This window comes from Pseudorca crassidens, chromosome 15, assembly GCF_039906515.1.
Source record: "Pseudorca crassidens isolate mPseCra1 chromosome 15, mPseCra1.hap1, whole genome shotgun sequence".
Classification (NCBI taxonomy): domain Eukaryota; kingdom Metazoa; phylum Chordata; class Mammalia; order Artiodactyla; family Delphinidae; genus Pseudorca; species Pseudorca crassidens.
Window position 1 is genome coordinate 1,457,008 of NC_090310.1, and position 14,471 is coordinate 1,471,478.

Genomic DNA, 14,471 nt, shown 5'->3' on the forward strand with positions numbered 1-14,471 from the left:
AGGCCCCACCTCACCCATGCAGGGCATTCCCTCGCACCCTCAAAGTCCTGATGTCAACCTGCCCCTGACTCACATGACCCACGTGCTGCAGACAGGGGATCAGATGACGTCAAGGGTGGACAAGCTCGTCTGGCAGATAAGGACACTCGGCCCAGCAGGTTCCCTATAGGTTTGCACTGGCTGACCCACCAGCCAAGTCACCCCCACCGCCCTGTTATCCCTAGGTCCTCACGATTTAAGAAATCCCAAACTAGGAAGAGGGTGACCACCGTGGTGCCACGTGGACCCTTCTCTGTCCCTAACCTCTGCAAGACCGCAGAGCCCTCTACAGGCCCCAAGGTAGCAGGGAGCCGCCGTCACCAAGGGGGGGCGGTGCCACCTGGTGGCGGCAGCTCTCAGAAAACCACAGAGACGCTGGACGGCGGCCAGAGCCTGGGGTCATGACAGGCCCCAAATGAGCAAAATTACAGCAACGCCCTGACCGAAACACCCAACAAGGCTTCCCTGGTGGCGCAGTGGTTAAGAACCCGCCTGCCAATGCAGGGGACCCAGGTTCAAGCCCTGGTCCGGGAAGATCCCACATGCCATGGAGCCCGCGAGCCACAACTACTGAGCCCGTGCGCCTAGAGCCCGTGCTCCGCAACAAAAGAAGCCACCGCAATGTGAAGCCCGCGCACCGCCACAAAGAGTAGCCCCCGCTCAGCACAACTAGAGAAAGCCCACACACAGCAACGAAGACCCAACATAGCCTAAACAAATAGATAAAAATAAATTAAAATATATATACATTAAAAAAGACTCAACAGACTCCTGCCTGCCAGGCCAGGCCAAAACACCCTCCCAGCCCCTTGAACCTCTAACGCCAGGGCAACTGCTGGACTCCAACTTCTGCTGTCCGCTGAGGCTGGCTGATCACACTTTGGGGAAGGGGTCCCTGGACTAGCACGCAAAATCTCACGTCCACACGCACCCACTCGCAAACCTGTGTTTTTGTGGGGAGAAAGTACGACTTTCATCAGATTTTCAGAGATTCGTGACCCCATGGTGAGAAACTAACGTTCCAGAAGACTCTTCCATTTACAGATGTGGAAACGGGTGTAAAAGAGACCCCACAACACACAGGGGCTAAGCTGGGGTCAGACACATGTGCAGCCACAGTTTAACAGGGTCTGAGATGGCCCCAGTCACTACCGCTGCACTGAACACTGCAAGAGTGACAAAGGGTGTCCTTCAGCTCCTGGCGGAGCCCACCTCCGCCCACCAGGCAGGGACCCCCAGACAACGTCACCTTGGAACAGTGCACGTCTCTTCCTCCCACGCCCACCCCTTTGCAGGGACCCCACACTGCAGCAACGGGCCCCCAGCCTCTCCCTGTGTCCGAGAACCCTATGCCCATTTCCCACCCCCATACTCAATTTCAAGAGACGTGGGCTCCACCAATTTACCCTCCCTGCTCAGAAACCGCTAATGACGGCCCAAAACCCGGCAACAGAGAGCCAAACCCCTCATGCTATTTGTGGTCACACCAAGACTCAAGTCCAGCGCTGGACAGGCGGACTCAATGGGCCTGACCTCAGCCCAGGCGTCTGCACGTGCACCAAACTCCCCAGGTGATCCAGCTGATGGGCCACACTTATACCGCAAGCCTGTGACCCTCCAACCGGCACTCGACACACGTACCCGCGTAAGCAGGGCAGGAGTTGCCGGAGGTGAGGGCCCGCCCCAAACGCCCTAGTAGGGACAGGAAAGGGCGGAAGAGCTAAGGTTTCCGAGGGGCCCCCAGAAGCGGCCCAGGCACAACCGCCACAAAGCACATGAAAAGAAGGCTTCTCTTTACAGGGGCTCCCACCAGGAACCCCAGGAGACGAGGACAGCCAGCCACACCTCACTGCTCTGCAGTGTGCACGGCACCCGGCGCACAGGCGCATCTAACCTCCACCAACACAGCGAGGCAAGCCCTGCGGCCCTGCCCAAGGGCAAGGGACTGGCCTGGAGCAGTGCGAAGACTCGAAGAGGGGCGCCCTGACAGGCGGGAGAGCGGGACACGACTCCAGCCTTCGCGAACCACCTGTTTTCCCTACAGGGAAACGCGTGCCCCCCTTTCCTGCTGACCCCGAGCTGCCAGCAGGCGTGGGCAGCCCCCACCTCCACCAGCGCTCCAAACCACCCCTTCCTCCCGCCTCCAGGGCCTGGTCACTAAGGGCAGGCGGGGTAAACACACAACACGCGTAAGCACGGGACCAGCCCAGAAGCCCGCGGGCATAGGCCCCAACCGTGTGCCAGCCGCTGGGAGGTGGGCGGCGGTGGTCAGGTTTGGAAGCGGGACCAAAAGGTCTCAAGGAGCAGCTGCACCTTCCATCACCTTCCATCGTGTCCAGCACACTGACCCTTGCGCCATTCTGGCCAGAGACGGCAGCCGGCTGCGCGCCGGCCCTGCTGCCCTGACTGAGGCGTTCAAACACTCCAGCAGCCGGTGCCACCCGGCGCGAGAGGGCCTCCGATCTCCCGCACAAGAGAAAAGTCATGGAGCGTTCTCTTCTGACGTGAGCCTTCCTGGGAGTGGGAGGGAAGCTTCCCCACGAGTTCATCAGCCCAGAGAAAAGGAGGAAACACAAAACATCTAGGCCTCGCTGGGGCCAGCCCTACATGACCCTGGGTTCCGCAGGTGGAGTTCAGGAGGGAACAGCCTACTCTGTCCTCTGAGACTTAGCGATAGCGAGGCAGAAGGAAAACGAAGGGGCATCCTCAAGTGACAGACAGCTGGAGTCCATGGTGCGACGGAGCTGGTGCAGGTCCCAGAGGAGCAGTCAGAGGCTGTGATTACAGGACGGCCCTTTGCGGAGGGCTCTCTATCTAGGCCCAGCTTCCGAGAGCAGCAGGACAGACCCCCGAGAGGACACAGGCTTCAAGTCGCACAAGCAGACAAACAGGAGGCTCTCTAAACCCACAGGCCCCAGGCGCCAGGACTAAGCCTGAAGGACCAATCTCCCACCCCCACCCCCAGAGCGGAGCAGTGGGCAGTCGGTCTGCAGGCGGACCGGGCAGGGAAGGGACCTGGGGGCTAAGGGCCAGCGGTGGAGCGACACTGGAGAAAGGGGCAGTGGCCCCAGAAGGACAGGCAGCAGGACAGATGGAATCGGGAGCAGGGAGCGGTGGGAAGATGCCCGTCTGAGAACCAGGCCCGCTCGGCCATCCAGCAGCCCCGCCTGCCATTCACCTGCTGGCATTAGCTCAACAGACAAGCTGAGGCTGCTGCCAGGGCCTGATGGGAAACAATCCTCCATCACCCTGTGTTCCTTTTTTGCCCCTGAAGACTCAGTTTATCTCTACTCGTTACAACCACCTAAAAAAAATGACTTCCCTCAAAAGCAACTACTTCCTCAGTATAAATAAAAAAGAGCCCTTCAAGAAAACCCAACAATGCAGGGCCCACACCTGCCAGCGCCCTGTCGAGAATGTCCCGTCCTCGGCGGGGAGAGTCCCTACTTCCATCTCCTTAAACCTAAGCAGCCGCAGGCAGGGCCTCTGCTGGAGGGAACCGGGCTGGCAGGGCCCATTCTGCCATCCGTGCGGGGAAAAGGTGGGGACCCTGTGGCCCAGGCGCCGTCCGCCTACCTGATGCTCAAGCCCGTGGTCTGGTCCAGCCTCTCCCAGCTCTGCAGTTTTGTCAGCAGCCTCTGAAAAGACACGGAAGTAGAGCCCTTAGAGCGCTGTGCCCGTCATCTCCGTGCAAGCGCCGGGCCCTCCCACCTCCTCCACACACGCACCTCGACCCCTAGCACGGCAGCACCACACAAAACCGACAACATCACCTCCCTGATCCTCCGGAACGGCCCGCCCTGATCGCTGAGCTAAAACGCAGAAACGCGCTCATCCGCTCCAAAGCAGACAGGTTGCTTCCCAACCGCTGAAGCTACACTGCGTGCTTAACATCTCATTCATTCCTGGCTCCGTAACTTCAAGATTCCCAGCAGGCCAGAAGGACTGCGGGCTGGGGAAAGGGGTCGGGAGCAGACAGCCTCCTGGACGGTCCTGCGATAACCACCAGGGGGGCAGACGCTGCCCACGGCCTTGTGGCCCATCCTCCGGGTGCTCCTCAGGTTGCCAAGCCCCAGGGCAGACAGACTTGGGCCGAGAGCCAAACCCCACCCCCCAACACACGCACGCGCGTTGGGCTGGGCCCCTGTGGCCGCTGGGAAGAACAGGGGGCAGCAGCGGTGCCCCCACCCGGCCCGCATCCCGGGCCTCCCGCCCTTGTATTCTCACAGCCGCTCCACTGACCCACATCCCACATCGGAGTCTTGCTACCTTCCCAGACCGCGTGCCTTTGTCTGGCCTCCCACTCCTTCCGGGGGCCAAGCCCAGCGCTGTTCAGTGCGCTCATTCAGCCACTCAAGTACTTCCTGACCCCTATCGTGTGCCGGGCACAAGACTGGTTAATAAATCTATTACTACAGCTGACGCTGAGTCAGTGTTTACCACTGTTTAAGCACGTTACACTACCTCATTTAATCCTCACAACCCTGTAGGGAGACACGCGTTCCTCGTTACACAGGTGGACAGAGAGGTTAAGTGATTTGCCGGCGTCACACCGCCAGCGGGCACGCGACAGCAGGGCTGGAACCCAGGCAGTGTGATTCTACATGCAGAATCTTAACCAACTTCAAAACAAACTACGTCCAGAGAAAAGCTGCTGGACTCCGGAACTGTCTTTTCGGGCTAAGTGCCCACGTAAGCCGACGCCTGAATGGGATTTGTGCTCCAGACCCACGATGCCTCAGCTGGCAGTGAACCCACTGGGGGGCGCAGCTGACGAGCACTCTGACCAAACTGCAAGCTACGGGAAGTGGTGACATGGTTCACGCCGGGCAAACCAGAAAGGAAGGTGACTGAAGGTGACCACGGGGAAGCAGTGTGGAAGGACAGAAGGACCCCGGGCCTGGAGCCGGGAGGCCTTCGTGCTGGTCTGCTCAGCAAGCGAACAAGGATGCTTTCGGCACTGACGTCCACGGCCATCTCTACAACAACCCACAAAATGTCCCCATGAGTCCCAGCAGTAGCCACAGGGAAAGGAAACTCAGCATAGGTGTCTGTTCACATCCATGGGTGGGAACAACGTGCTCCAGGTACCACAGCCACCTCCTCTCTCTGACTCAGCATCAGAGCTCCTGAAACAAACTACTACGAGCTCGGTGGCTGAGAACAATACACATTGACTGTCTCACAGCTCCGTAGGTCAGAGCCCAGCAAGGGCCTCACTGTGCCAGGTCAAGGGGTCGCAGGGCCACACTCCTCCTGGATGCCCTGGGGAAGAACCCGTTTCCTCGTCCGTTCCAGCCTCTAGAGGTGCCCACGTTCCCTGGCTCACAGCGCCTTCCTCCATTCATCGCCACCAAGAGCAGCAGCAAGTCCTCCTCACCTCACATGGCTCTGACCTCCAACCCCCTCCGGCCCCTGTCAGGACCTGTGAGCACAGCGGCCCAGCTGGGGCCCACCAGGAGCCCCAAGGGAGCCTCCCTACCACAGCTAGGGGTCAGCACCCTTCGATCCCCTTTGCCCACAGTTCTGGGGAGCAGGATGGGGCTGTCTTTAGGGGTCACTATTCTGCCCACCATACTAGCCCAGCGGCTGCCACATTTTAGCTGAACAGCTGGAATGTAGGACTAAAACACCCAGGGTCTCCCCTAGCCAGCCACAGGACACCCACGGGGACCAGCTCACCTCCTTCTCCAGCTCCAGGTCGACCAGGGTTTCCTGCATCTTCTCCTGCCGCCCCAGCCTCCGCTGCAGCCCCTCCAGCTCCTCCCGGAGCAGCCCGTTGGTGTCCCGCATCTCCCTGGCAGGGCCAGAAGCACAGTCACTCAACCAGCCGCACCGCCAGGGACGGTGCAGGAGCCCCTGGAGCAGGGGCTGCACCCAAGGAGGCTGCAAACATTTTGCACACGCGCGCACACACCGCCACCAACCCCCCCCCGGGCCCCTCACCGCAGGCAGGCGTTCTCCTCCCGCAGCTGCCGCAGCTCCCTCTCCACCGTGGGCAGCCGCGCCAGCTCAGACCTCATATTCTTCACGATTGCAGCGTCCTGCTCCTGCAGGGTCAGCTTCTGCTCCAAATCCTGATCGAGGCCGGAGACAGAGGGGAGAGTGTCATGGGCGCCTAACTGTCCCAGATCCATGGCAACTTCCACGGCCCTGGCCCCCGCCTCTGGGCAGGCTGCGCCGGCTGTGCCTCTGCACAGTGTCCTCAGGGGACACTCCCAGGGTAGCCCCACGCGCCACGTGCCGTGCCGCCTGCAGGGCAGGAGCCCGTCACACGTCCGGCACAAGGACGCGCGGCGAATGCTCCGTGAATCGACACCCACCCTCCCACGCTGGCTCTGCTTGCCACTCCCGTGGCACAGGGTCCTGACCGAGTCCTCGTACGGTGAGGACAGCCTGTCCATTACGACATGTAGTCCCCGGGAACACACGGAGACACCGGGGAGACTCAGTGACGAGTCACAGAACAACAAGCACTAAGGGGCCCAGCTCTGGGCCAGGTACTGGGTCAAGCAGCGGGGACACCATGACACAGAGGACAGATGAGGTCTCTGCAGGGAAGAGCGTACAAAAGACAGACATCAGGCCGTGCAGGCAAGTCACTACTGAGAAGCGGGCCAAGGACTCAGATGGGCGGACGGGGCAGGGGAGACGTAACGGGTCGTGTGAAGCAGTGAGGGCCGGGGAGGAGAGACGGACGAGCCGCAGAGGACAGCACGTGAAGACCAGAGGCGAAAGCGAGCCGGGAGGTCTGGAAGCTGACACGATGGAGCTGGGGGTACACGGAGCCAGAGCACGGGAGCGGGGCCCGGTGCGCGGACGTGGCTCTACGGGCGGCGGCAGCCATCACGGCTCCCCGGCCGCGTCCTCCCACAGGGCGGCAGCACGGCCTGAACCAGAGTCACGCCGACCTGGCTCTGAGACCCAGCTGAGTCCTGCACTAGCTGTGCGACGTCGCGCAGGCTGCTGTTCACCCTCTCCAGTCCTGTTCTATAATCTGCACAGCAGCCCGTGGTACCTGAAGTTATCACACGTTTACTTTTTACTCTCTGTGTTTGATTCTGATCTTCATCCAAAGCATACGAGCTTCCCGGGAGCAGAAATACGCGCCCCGGCATCCAGCACAGCGCCCGGCACATAAGGAGACAACCGACACGTGAACAGCTACAGTGGACACGGCAGCTAACCGCCACTAGAGGCCACTGAGTACGCCCCCAGCTCTGAAACAGCCACGGGTCATAGGGGGCCGGGCCCGGCGCTGTGACATCTCCCAGGCACAGGCCAGGGACTGAAACGGAGCAACTCACCTTAATCCTCTGCTCTTGGTCCACCCGTGCTTCTTGGCTGGCCTGGAGCTCCTGAACCTTCTGGTTAGCTTCCTGCCATTTCCTATTAAGAAAAAAGTACACCATGTGCAGAAACAGGCATGTGGTAAAGCCAGCACCTGCCCGCACTCTAAAAGCTCTCCAGCACAGACACACTCACTCACACACGCGTGCAAGCACACTCCTGCACGCTCCCTGCAAGGACGCCTCAGGGTCCAGGGCCCAGCCCCTGCTGCTGGCTCTGTGGCCTGAGTCGCAGGGCACGTGGGTAAGTCCAGACCACCTGCGAGTCCTCTCCCCTCCCCACACCTCTCACAATAGGAGCTTCTGCTGGCCCTGGAACAGCCAAAGCCAAGGACCCGCTCAGGACCGGCCCACCCCCCCCAACCCTGCCCCATTCCACCGAGTGGTCAGAACTCCCCTAAGACAACACCTGCTAAGGCAGAGGCCATGAGCTTTGGGAGAGCGCTGTCTTCCACCTGCATCTCCTGGCGAGCTCCTCCATCCTGCCGTGCCTTTGCTCAGAGGGTTCCCTCCCCAGGAACGTCCTTTCCCACCCACGTCCCCCCTGCCCCAGGGCATGTCCTACGCACGCTCAAACCCAACATCTTCTCTGAAAGCTCCCTCCAGGAAGGCATCCCACTCCCAGAGGAGGAAAGAAATGACTGTTCCCGCTTCTTATTCTTGGAACATTTGAAACACTGCTCTGTTCTAGCACTAAAAGGTCCTGGCTTCAAAGGCCTCAGTGTGTCCCAACAGCCTGTGGATGGGAGGCCAGCACACGAAGGGCACTCGTGGAACCTCAGAGCTTCAGTGCACACGACGATCGTGAACGCTGGGCGCTCACGCCACAGAGGGCATACGCAGGAGAGCAAGCCTGGGTCTGGCACATGGTTAACGAGTGGATGCCCAGCTCGGCACGCAGCCCAGCAGGCTTCGGGCCAACTGCACCCAGGCGGACAGCTGGCCAGGCTTACCTGGCAAAGGGGCGGGGACCCCTGCCCTGAAGGGGGCGGACCTGCCCGCCTCCACGCTCACCTGTGCTGCAGCTCCAGCTGCTCCTTCAGCTCCTGCCTCTCAGACTCCAGGCGTTTCACCTGCATCTCCTGGTTCATCACGCTCCACTGCAGGTCCGAGAGCCTCCCCTTCAGCACACTGACAGTCTGAAAGCGAGACAGACAAGAGCCGGTCCCCTCCCGTCCTGCTCTGGAGGGCGAGGACAGAGCCATCTCCTCCTTTGGAACACGTGACCGCCCCTCAACCCCACCTGAGCCCCGCCTCGGTGACCCGTGGCCTCTGGAGTGAGAACGCTGCCGGCCAAGGCGGGCCCGGGCCTCACGCCTGGCGGCCTCCACACCCACACCCCACGTCACCCCTTCCCAGCCGGCGTGTGCACAGCCCCCCAGTCCGTGGCGGCCCACACCCACTCTGTCCTCAGCCCAGAATCCCTCCTCTAACCACCCCACCCCAGCACCGTGCCCCCCGCCCAGCTGTGCAGGAGACGCTACACGGGGACACGCCGGGCACCCGCCAAGCAGTCAGAAGTGGGCGCCGAGGCTCCTCAGCATGACGCCACGAGAGCCACACACAGCGAACGGGAGCTGCACGAGTGCCGCGGAGGCCAGAAGGGGTCATGGGGGAAGGCACGGGGAGGCCTCCAGGACAGCGAGTCCGCTAGACGGACACTGGGGCGGAACCGCGGTCCTCAGCTCGGACCACACCCTCCCCAGACAACCTTCTGGTGAGGGGACCCCACTTGTGGCTTTCCTGGGGCAAGAGAGCACGCCTCCAACAGGAAAAGCCAGCCCACTCAAGGGCGTCACTCTAAGTTAACAAGTGGAAACATCGCCCCATCAGCCTCTGAGAGTCAGACATCAACCTACAAGCTGAGGGCAAGAGGACGGCCTGGCAAACTCACCACAGTGAGCAACCCTCACACGGGGCACCGTCTGCAAACACGGAGGCCACAGCAGGCCCCCCAGGGAGGCTGATGGGGGGGTGAGTCTGTGTCCTACCCTCTCATCGACCTGCATGGTTTCCTTTATTATAACAGTGACTCTCAATCCGGGACCCAAAGAAGAATGAAGATACTTAAGATTTATTTAACAATGAACATATCCTTTGAGGATTCTTCCTGAACTAAATAAAGGTACAGGCGCTGTGCTGAATCCAGGAGCCAGACAGCCCACCGCCTGGAGGACAAAGCTGCGCGAAAGCCAGGCCACCACCAGGATGACCTCAGAGAGCGCGAGCATCTAGGCCAGGCACCGCGACAAGAGAACACAGCTGTGCGGGCGGGAGGTTTACAAACCTAGACTCGGAACCAAGGACACCTTCTCCACGGGGTGAAAAGGGAGATGAGCAACGTCGGGGTCTCCGTCCCAAACCGCCACAACCCTTGCCACGCCAGGCCCCACGGGCATCTGCTCTGCAACTTCTGTGCCAAGGGTGCCGCCCAAATTGCTCCTCACTGAGCCATGTGCAGGACATGCCCACCCCCGTCCTCCAGAGAAGCCTGCGAGAGAGCACAAGCAGGCACACACCCAAGGCGGGAGGAGGACTTGTCTTACGGCCGCTCCTGCCAACATCCACGTCAGAAGACAGATGTAGGAACAAGCGTAACATGCTCTCCAGCGCGGCCAAGGCAGAGATAACCTGGCGCTGCTCCGAAGAGCCACCAGGGAGAGAAGACCACGCAGACACAGAACCCCGGTGATCCCGCGGCCCCCGACTCCCCCCCCGGCAGCGTCTCATCTTCCTCCTCGCAGCGCCTGTGATCCTGAGCAGCACAGCAAAGACACAGGGACGGTCAGAGGAGTCCAATTTCCACAAGCATCAATGTCTGGGTTCTGTCTCTAAAGCTTACACAACCTTCGGTTGGTAGAGACCATAAGGACTACGGTTGATCTATGCTCTGGTTCCAGACATGTTCTCAGATGCTAACAAACCTTGTTAATAATCGAAGAAATGCAAATCCAGAGGCACATCTCCGGGGGCGGGGGCGGGGGGGGCAGAATCACAAGTATTTCCAGAAAACACCATTATCCGTGACAGGTAGAGGTTCCAGTGAAAGTAGAATCCTCAACAATGGCTACTAGTAGAACACAGCAACTGGTAGCAAAAGCCAGAGAGACCTGTACCTGGTGACCTTATAACCCCATTCCTAGGGATCTGTCCAAACGAAATCATTCAACGGAAACAAAAAGGCTACACGCATGAAGCTATCTGCCACATATGTATCTGTATGAGGGTGTGTGTGTGTACTAAAAAAAACACTTGAAAGTGACCAAAAACAGGTTAGTCAATCACTAAAAATAATCACAAAGACTAAAAAAGTATTCAACGTACTAACTGAAAACCACAGAATGGAAAATTAGTATTTCTGCTACGATCACAACCACGCAAAAACGTAGGCACACACGTGGGGAGCAGAAGTACACAGGGGCGCTACCACGGAGCTACCGTGCTGGAGGTGGGAGTTCATCTCCCCTCCGCCCAGAGACTGCTCGCGGGGAGAGGGCAGCACCCCAGCCCGGGGCCCCAGCCCCTCACCTCGCCGGCTTCGGCCAGGCCGTCCTCCTGGTCCCGCAGCCTCTTGCTGGCCGCATCCAGGCTCTGCTGGCACACCCTGTAGCGCTGCAGCTGCTCCTTCATCTTCCCCTCCGCCTCGGCTTCCCGCTCCTGCAGCTGCCGAATGCGCGTCAGGAGCTCCTGGTTGCGGTCCACCTCGCGCTGCCAAGGAGAACGCCTGGTGAGACGGCGCGTGAGCAGGCCGAGCCCAGCCCACTCTGCCCGCCGGACAGGACCGAGACCCAGAGCAGAGCCACCGACAAGGCAAGAGCCAAGCCCACAGGCACCCCGAGGCCGCAGCGGGACGCCCTCCAAGGTGAGCACCCGGCCACAGCGGCGCGACGCCACATCTCACGGCGCCCCCCCGGGAGGGCGCTCGGCACACGTCACCGCCACCGACCACTGCTCACGGTGGCCATCTGCAAGGAGGAGCACAGCGATCTCACTCAGACTCTACCTTGGGAAGATGCCTCTGAGCTTGGCAGCTCCGGCGGCTCCCGTTCCAGTGAGTCGGCATGCCCCCAGCCCCCAGAGAGTGGACGACCGGGCAGGGACAGGGGGCGTGGCCAGGAGCCTGCAGGCAGGAGCACGTGACCATGGGCCCTCATCTCCCCCAGAGCTTCAGAGCCACCCTGCACTGGCCCCCTCGAGGGGCCGCGTGGCTTGCGCTGGTAAGGAACGCACAGAACTCAGACTCCTCACTCTGACGATCTCGGGGTCCGAAGGGGCAAGTGTCGTCCACTGAGGTTACCCCTCAGCCCAAGAAGCAAAGGGACCACAAGTGGCAGCCAGAGTCCCAGGGGCAAAGGCACCAAGTCCTAGTTACATGGAGCCTGACACTCTGCTGACCTCTGACCTCTCATCAGGAAGCTGAGCCGCAGAAGCTCCCGCCAAGGGCTGCCTGCCGGGCACTCGCAGGGCCTGCCGTACTCAGAGGCAGTGCTGAGACCAGGACTCTCGGAGCCCAGCGGCAAGGAGGAGCTTAAGAAAAGCACGGCCAGGGCCACGGCCTCTTGCTGATCCAGGGTTCAAAGGAGCCACCAACCGCGAGTACAGCCTCCAAACCACCAGGAGGCCTTAAAGCCTGGGGACCTGCCAAGATGCAGGAGTGAGCTGCTGTGGCTGTGCAGGGACCCGGCCAGCACGTCACAGGGCAAGACGTGGCATCTCTCCTCAGGCTGCCAGTCCCAAGTGCACATGCGGCAGTCCAGGCAGGTCCCCAGACCTTGGACACTGAAGTCTCACCATCTCATAGGTATTTCCAGGTGGGAGGGCTGAGATTCCCACCCACCTGCCCTCTCCACCCACTACCAAACTGGCAGTCCCTGAAAAACCTTCGCAGATACCCAAGACTCAAAGGGACAAACTGAAAACCACTGGCTCAGACGGTTCGAGAGCCGTCTTCAGCTAAGTCCACGGGCAGCGGGGAAAGGCCTCTCCGAGAGGAAGGCGCGAGCTCAGCGAGGGCCCCAGGATTAAGCTCAGTCAGCCCTGTACCCTTGGATTTCCCCAAGAAAGACTGTCAGTGACTCGCTTCAATACTTGCAAGATTCCCCTGGCCTCTCCCTCTTCCTCTTCCCACCGGCTCCCCCAGGACATCTTTCCTAGGACAACCCAGAACATCGGCCGAAGCCCCACACTGAGCAGTACCAGGGCCAACGCCGAGGCAGCAGTCCCCCACCTGCAGCACACTGGGCTACTGAGTCCACACAACACACCACGGCCACGGGCCTGCACATCGGGCTCGAGTACATCCAGTTAGCATCTCACCCTCGAAGCCATCAGCTATTTCTACAGGGACTAGGAAAGAGTGGGAATATGCCACATAAGGTGAGAATGGGGCCAGATATCCATCCTCAGGGAAAGCACAGAGGCCAGAGACTTTCTGGTCCAACGCTCTGCCTGTGGCAGCATTTCCACGACTCATCAGCACTTATTGAAAAACCCTGGCAAAGTGCTGTTAATCAAAGCAAAGGAAGCATGGAATTGATGCACTAAGTAAAAACCTAGCATCTCCTCTGGGTAACAGCCTGCCCTGGGTAAGGCAAGGGCAACCTGAAGCAGCCCCTGAGATTGGGGTTCTTGGCGCTGAGGCCTTATAACCATTTGCACAAGAGCCAGCCTGGACCTGAGACTCTTACACAAGCCGGTGACTTTCGAGGCCTGTAACCCCCAGGCCACCTGGCATTTGTGCCAGACCGCCATCCCAATTCTCACAGAGAAGACAGGGCAACGAGGCAGCCAGCGGAGACGAATGCCCACCAGCACCTCACTGCGCAGACGTGGCAGGGCAGCCGTCCCTTCGTGCTGCCCTCCCCGGGGACACAGAGCACACCTGAGGCCCGACCCACTTCCTCAGGTGGCCTAAGAAGGCAGGCCCTGGACACCTGGAGGAGAGCACCTGGGCCGCTGGCTGGGCTCTTGCTCCCCGCGGTCTGGCAGGTACACGCACCGCCCCCTTGCTCTGGGGGGCCCCACCAGAGCCCACCTCATAGCTCCTGGCACTGGCGCTGGCTGCCCGCTCCAGTTCCACGCGGGCCCTCTTGTGACTCAGCTCCATCTGCGTCTTCTCCCGCTCCACCTGGATGAGGTGGGACCTGGAACGGATCTGCTCTGCTCGCTCCTCCAGCTGACCGGGTCATGTGCAAAGAAAAGACAGGTCCTCAGAAGCTGCGTCAGCCAGGCGAGGGGCTCACTCAACACTCCCTCACCAAGCACCTGCTCCCAGCAAGGCCCTCGCTCAGCCCTGGGGAGGAAGGAACACCGGGCCCCCAGGTGGGAAAGGAGTGCAGGGAGGCAGCAAGACAAGAGAAGGTGACAAAGGACGAAAGAGGAAGGTGCGTTTTCAGATGACAGTGTGAGGGCTTGTTTCCTATGCCGTGTAACAAACTACCACCAACGCAGCAGCTTAAACGCCCATATGCTGGCTGTCGGTTTCATGGGTCAGAAGGCCGGGCACACAGAGCCAGGTTCTCCGATCAGGTCTCAACATCTAAAATCCATGCAGTCGGCAAGCTGTGCTCTCCCCTGTAGCTCAGCAGCCTCTTCCACGCTCCTATTTCCTTGCTGGCTGGAAGGCCCAGGCTGCTGTCAGCTCCCAGAGGCTGCCCACATTCCCTGCCACACGGCCCTCTCCACCTCCAAAGCCAATGAGGGAGAATCTCACACGTGTGGAATCCCTTTCCTCCTCTGCATCTCTGACTTCTCTGTCTGATCTCTGGACCCAGATTTTAAAGACTCACCTGATTGGGTCAGGCCCACACAGGTACTCTCCCTACCTTAAGGTCAACTGATTGGAGCTATTAATTCTATCTGCAGAACCGCGGGGCCACAACACCTAGTTAGTGTTCGATTAAGTGGGAGAAACTCCAGTCCACCAGGGGCCAGCAGTTTGGGGCCCATCTCAGAAGTCTGCGTCCCCCAGAGGGTAGGTAAATAAGGTGGAACTGAAGCTCTGAAGGGCCTCAGAAGACACAGCCAACAGTACCACCAAATCACCGACTGCAAGGGCCTTGTCTTCAGGGGGCTAGAGCCCAA

The 14,471-nt window shown here is 60.2% G+C and overlaps 2 protein-coding genes across 2 annotated transcripts in view; both read right to left on the reverse strand.

Annotated features, from left to right (window-relative positions):
- PSMG3 (proteasome assembly chaperone 3) overlaps nucleotides 1-3,202 on the reverse strand; it is a 476,610-nt gene extending 473,408 nt beyond the window's left edge. The window contains exon 1 of the mRNA XM_067705347.1: nucleotides 3,194-3,202. The gene's annotated coding sequence lies outside the window, so the exon portion shown is untranslated. The remainder of the gene's footprint in view (nucleotides 1-3,193) is intronic.
- Nucleotides 1-14,471, reverse strand: part of MAD1L1 (mitotic arrest deficient 1 like 1) — a 316,541-nt gene that overhangs the window by 296,688 nt on the left and 5,382 nt on the right. The window contains exons 3-9 of the mRNA XM_067705326.1: nucleotides 13,423-13,563; nucleotides 10,917-11,096; nucleotides 8,403-8,527; nucleotides 7,347-7,428; nucleotides 5,986-6,116; nucleotides 5,722-5,836; nucleotides 3,616-3,677 (exon numbers count right to left, since the gene is read on the reverse strand). Of these exons, the coding sequence (XP_067561427.1) occupies nucleotides 3,616-3,677; nucleotides 5,722-5,836; nucleotides 5,986-6,116; nucleotides 7,347-7,428; nucleotides 8,403-8,527; nucleotides 10,917-11,096; nucleotides 13,423-13,563 (836 nt within the window). The remainder of the gene's footprint in view (nucleotides 1-3,615; nucleotides 3,678-5,721; nucleotides 5,837-5,985; nucleotides 6,117-7,346; nucleotides 7,429-8,402; nucleotides 8,528-10,916; nucleotides 11,097-13,422; nucleotides 13,564-14,471) is intronic.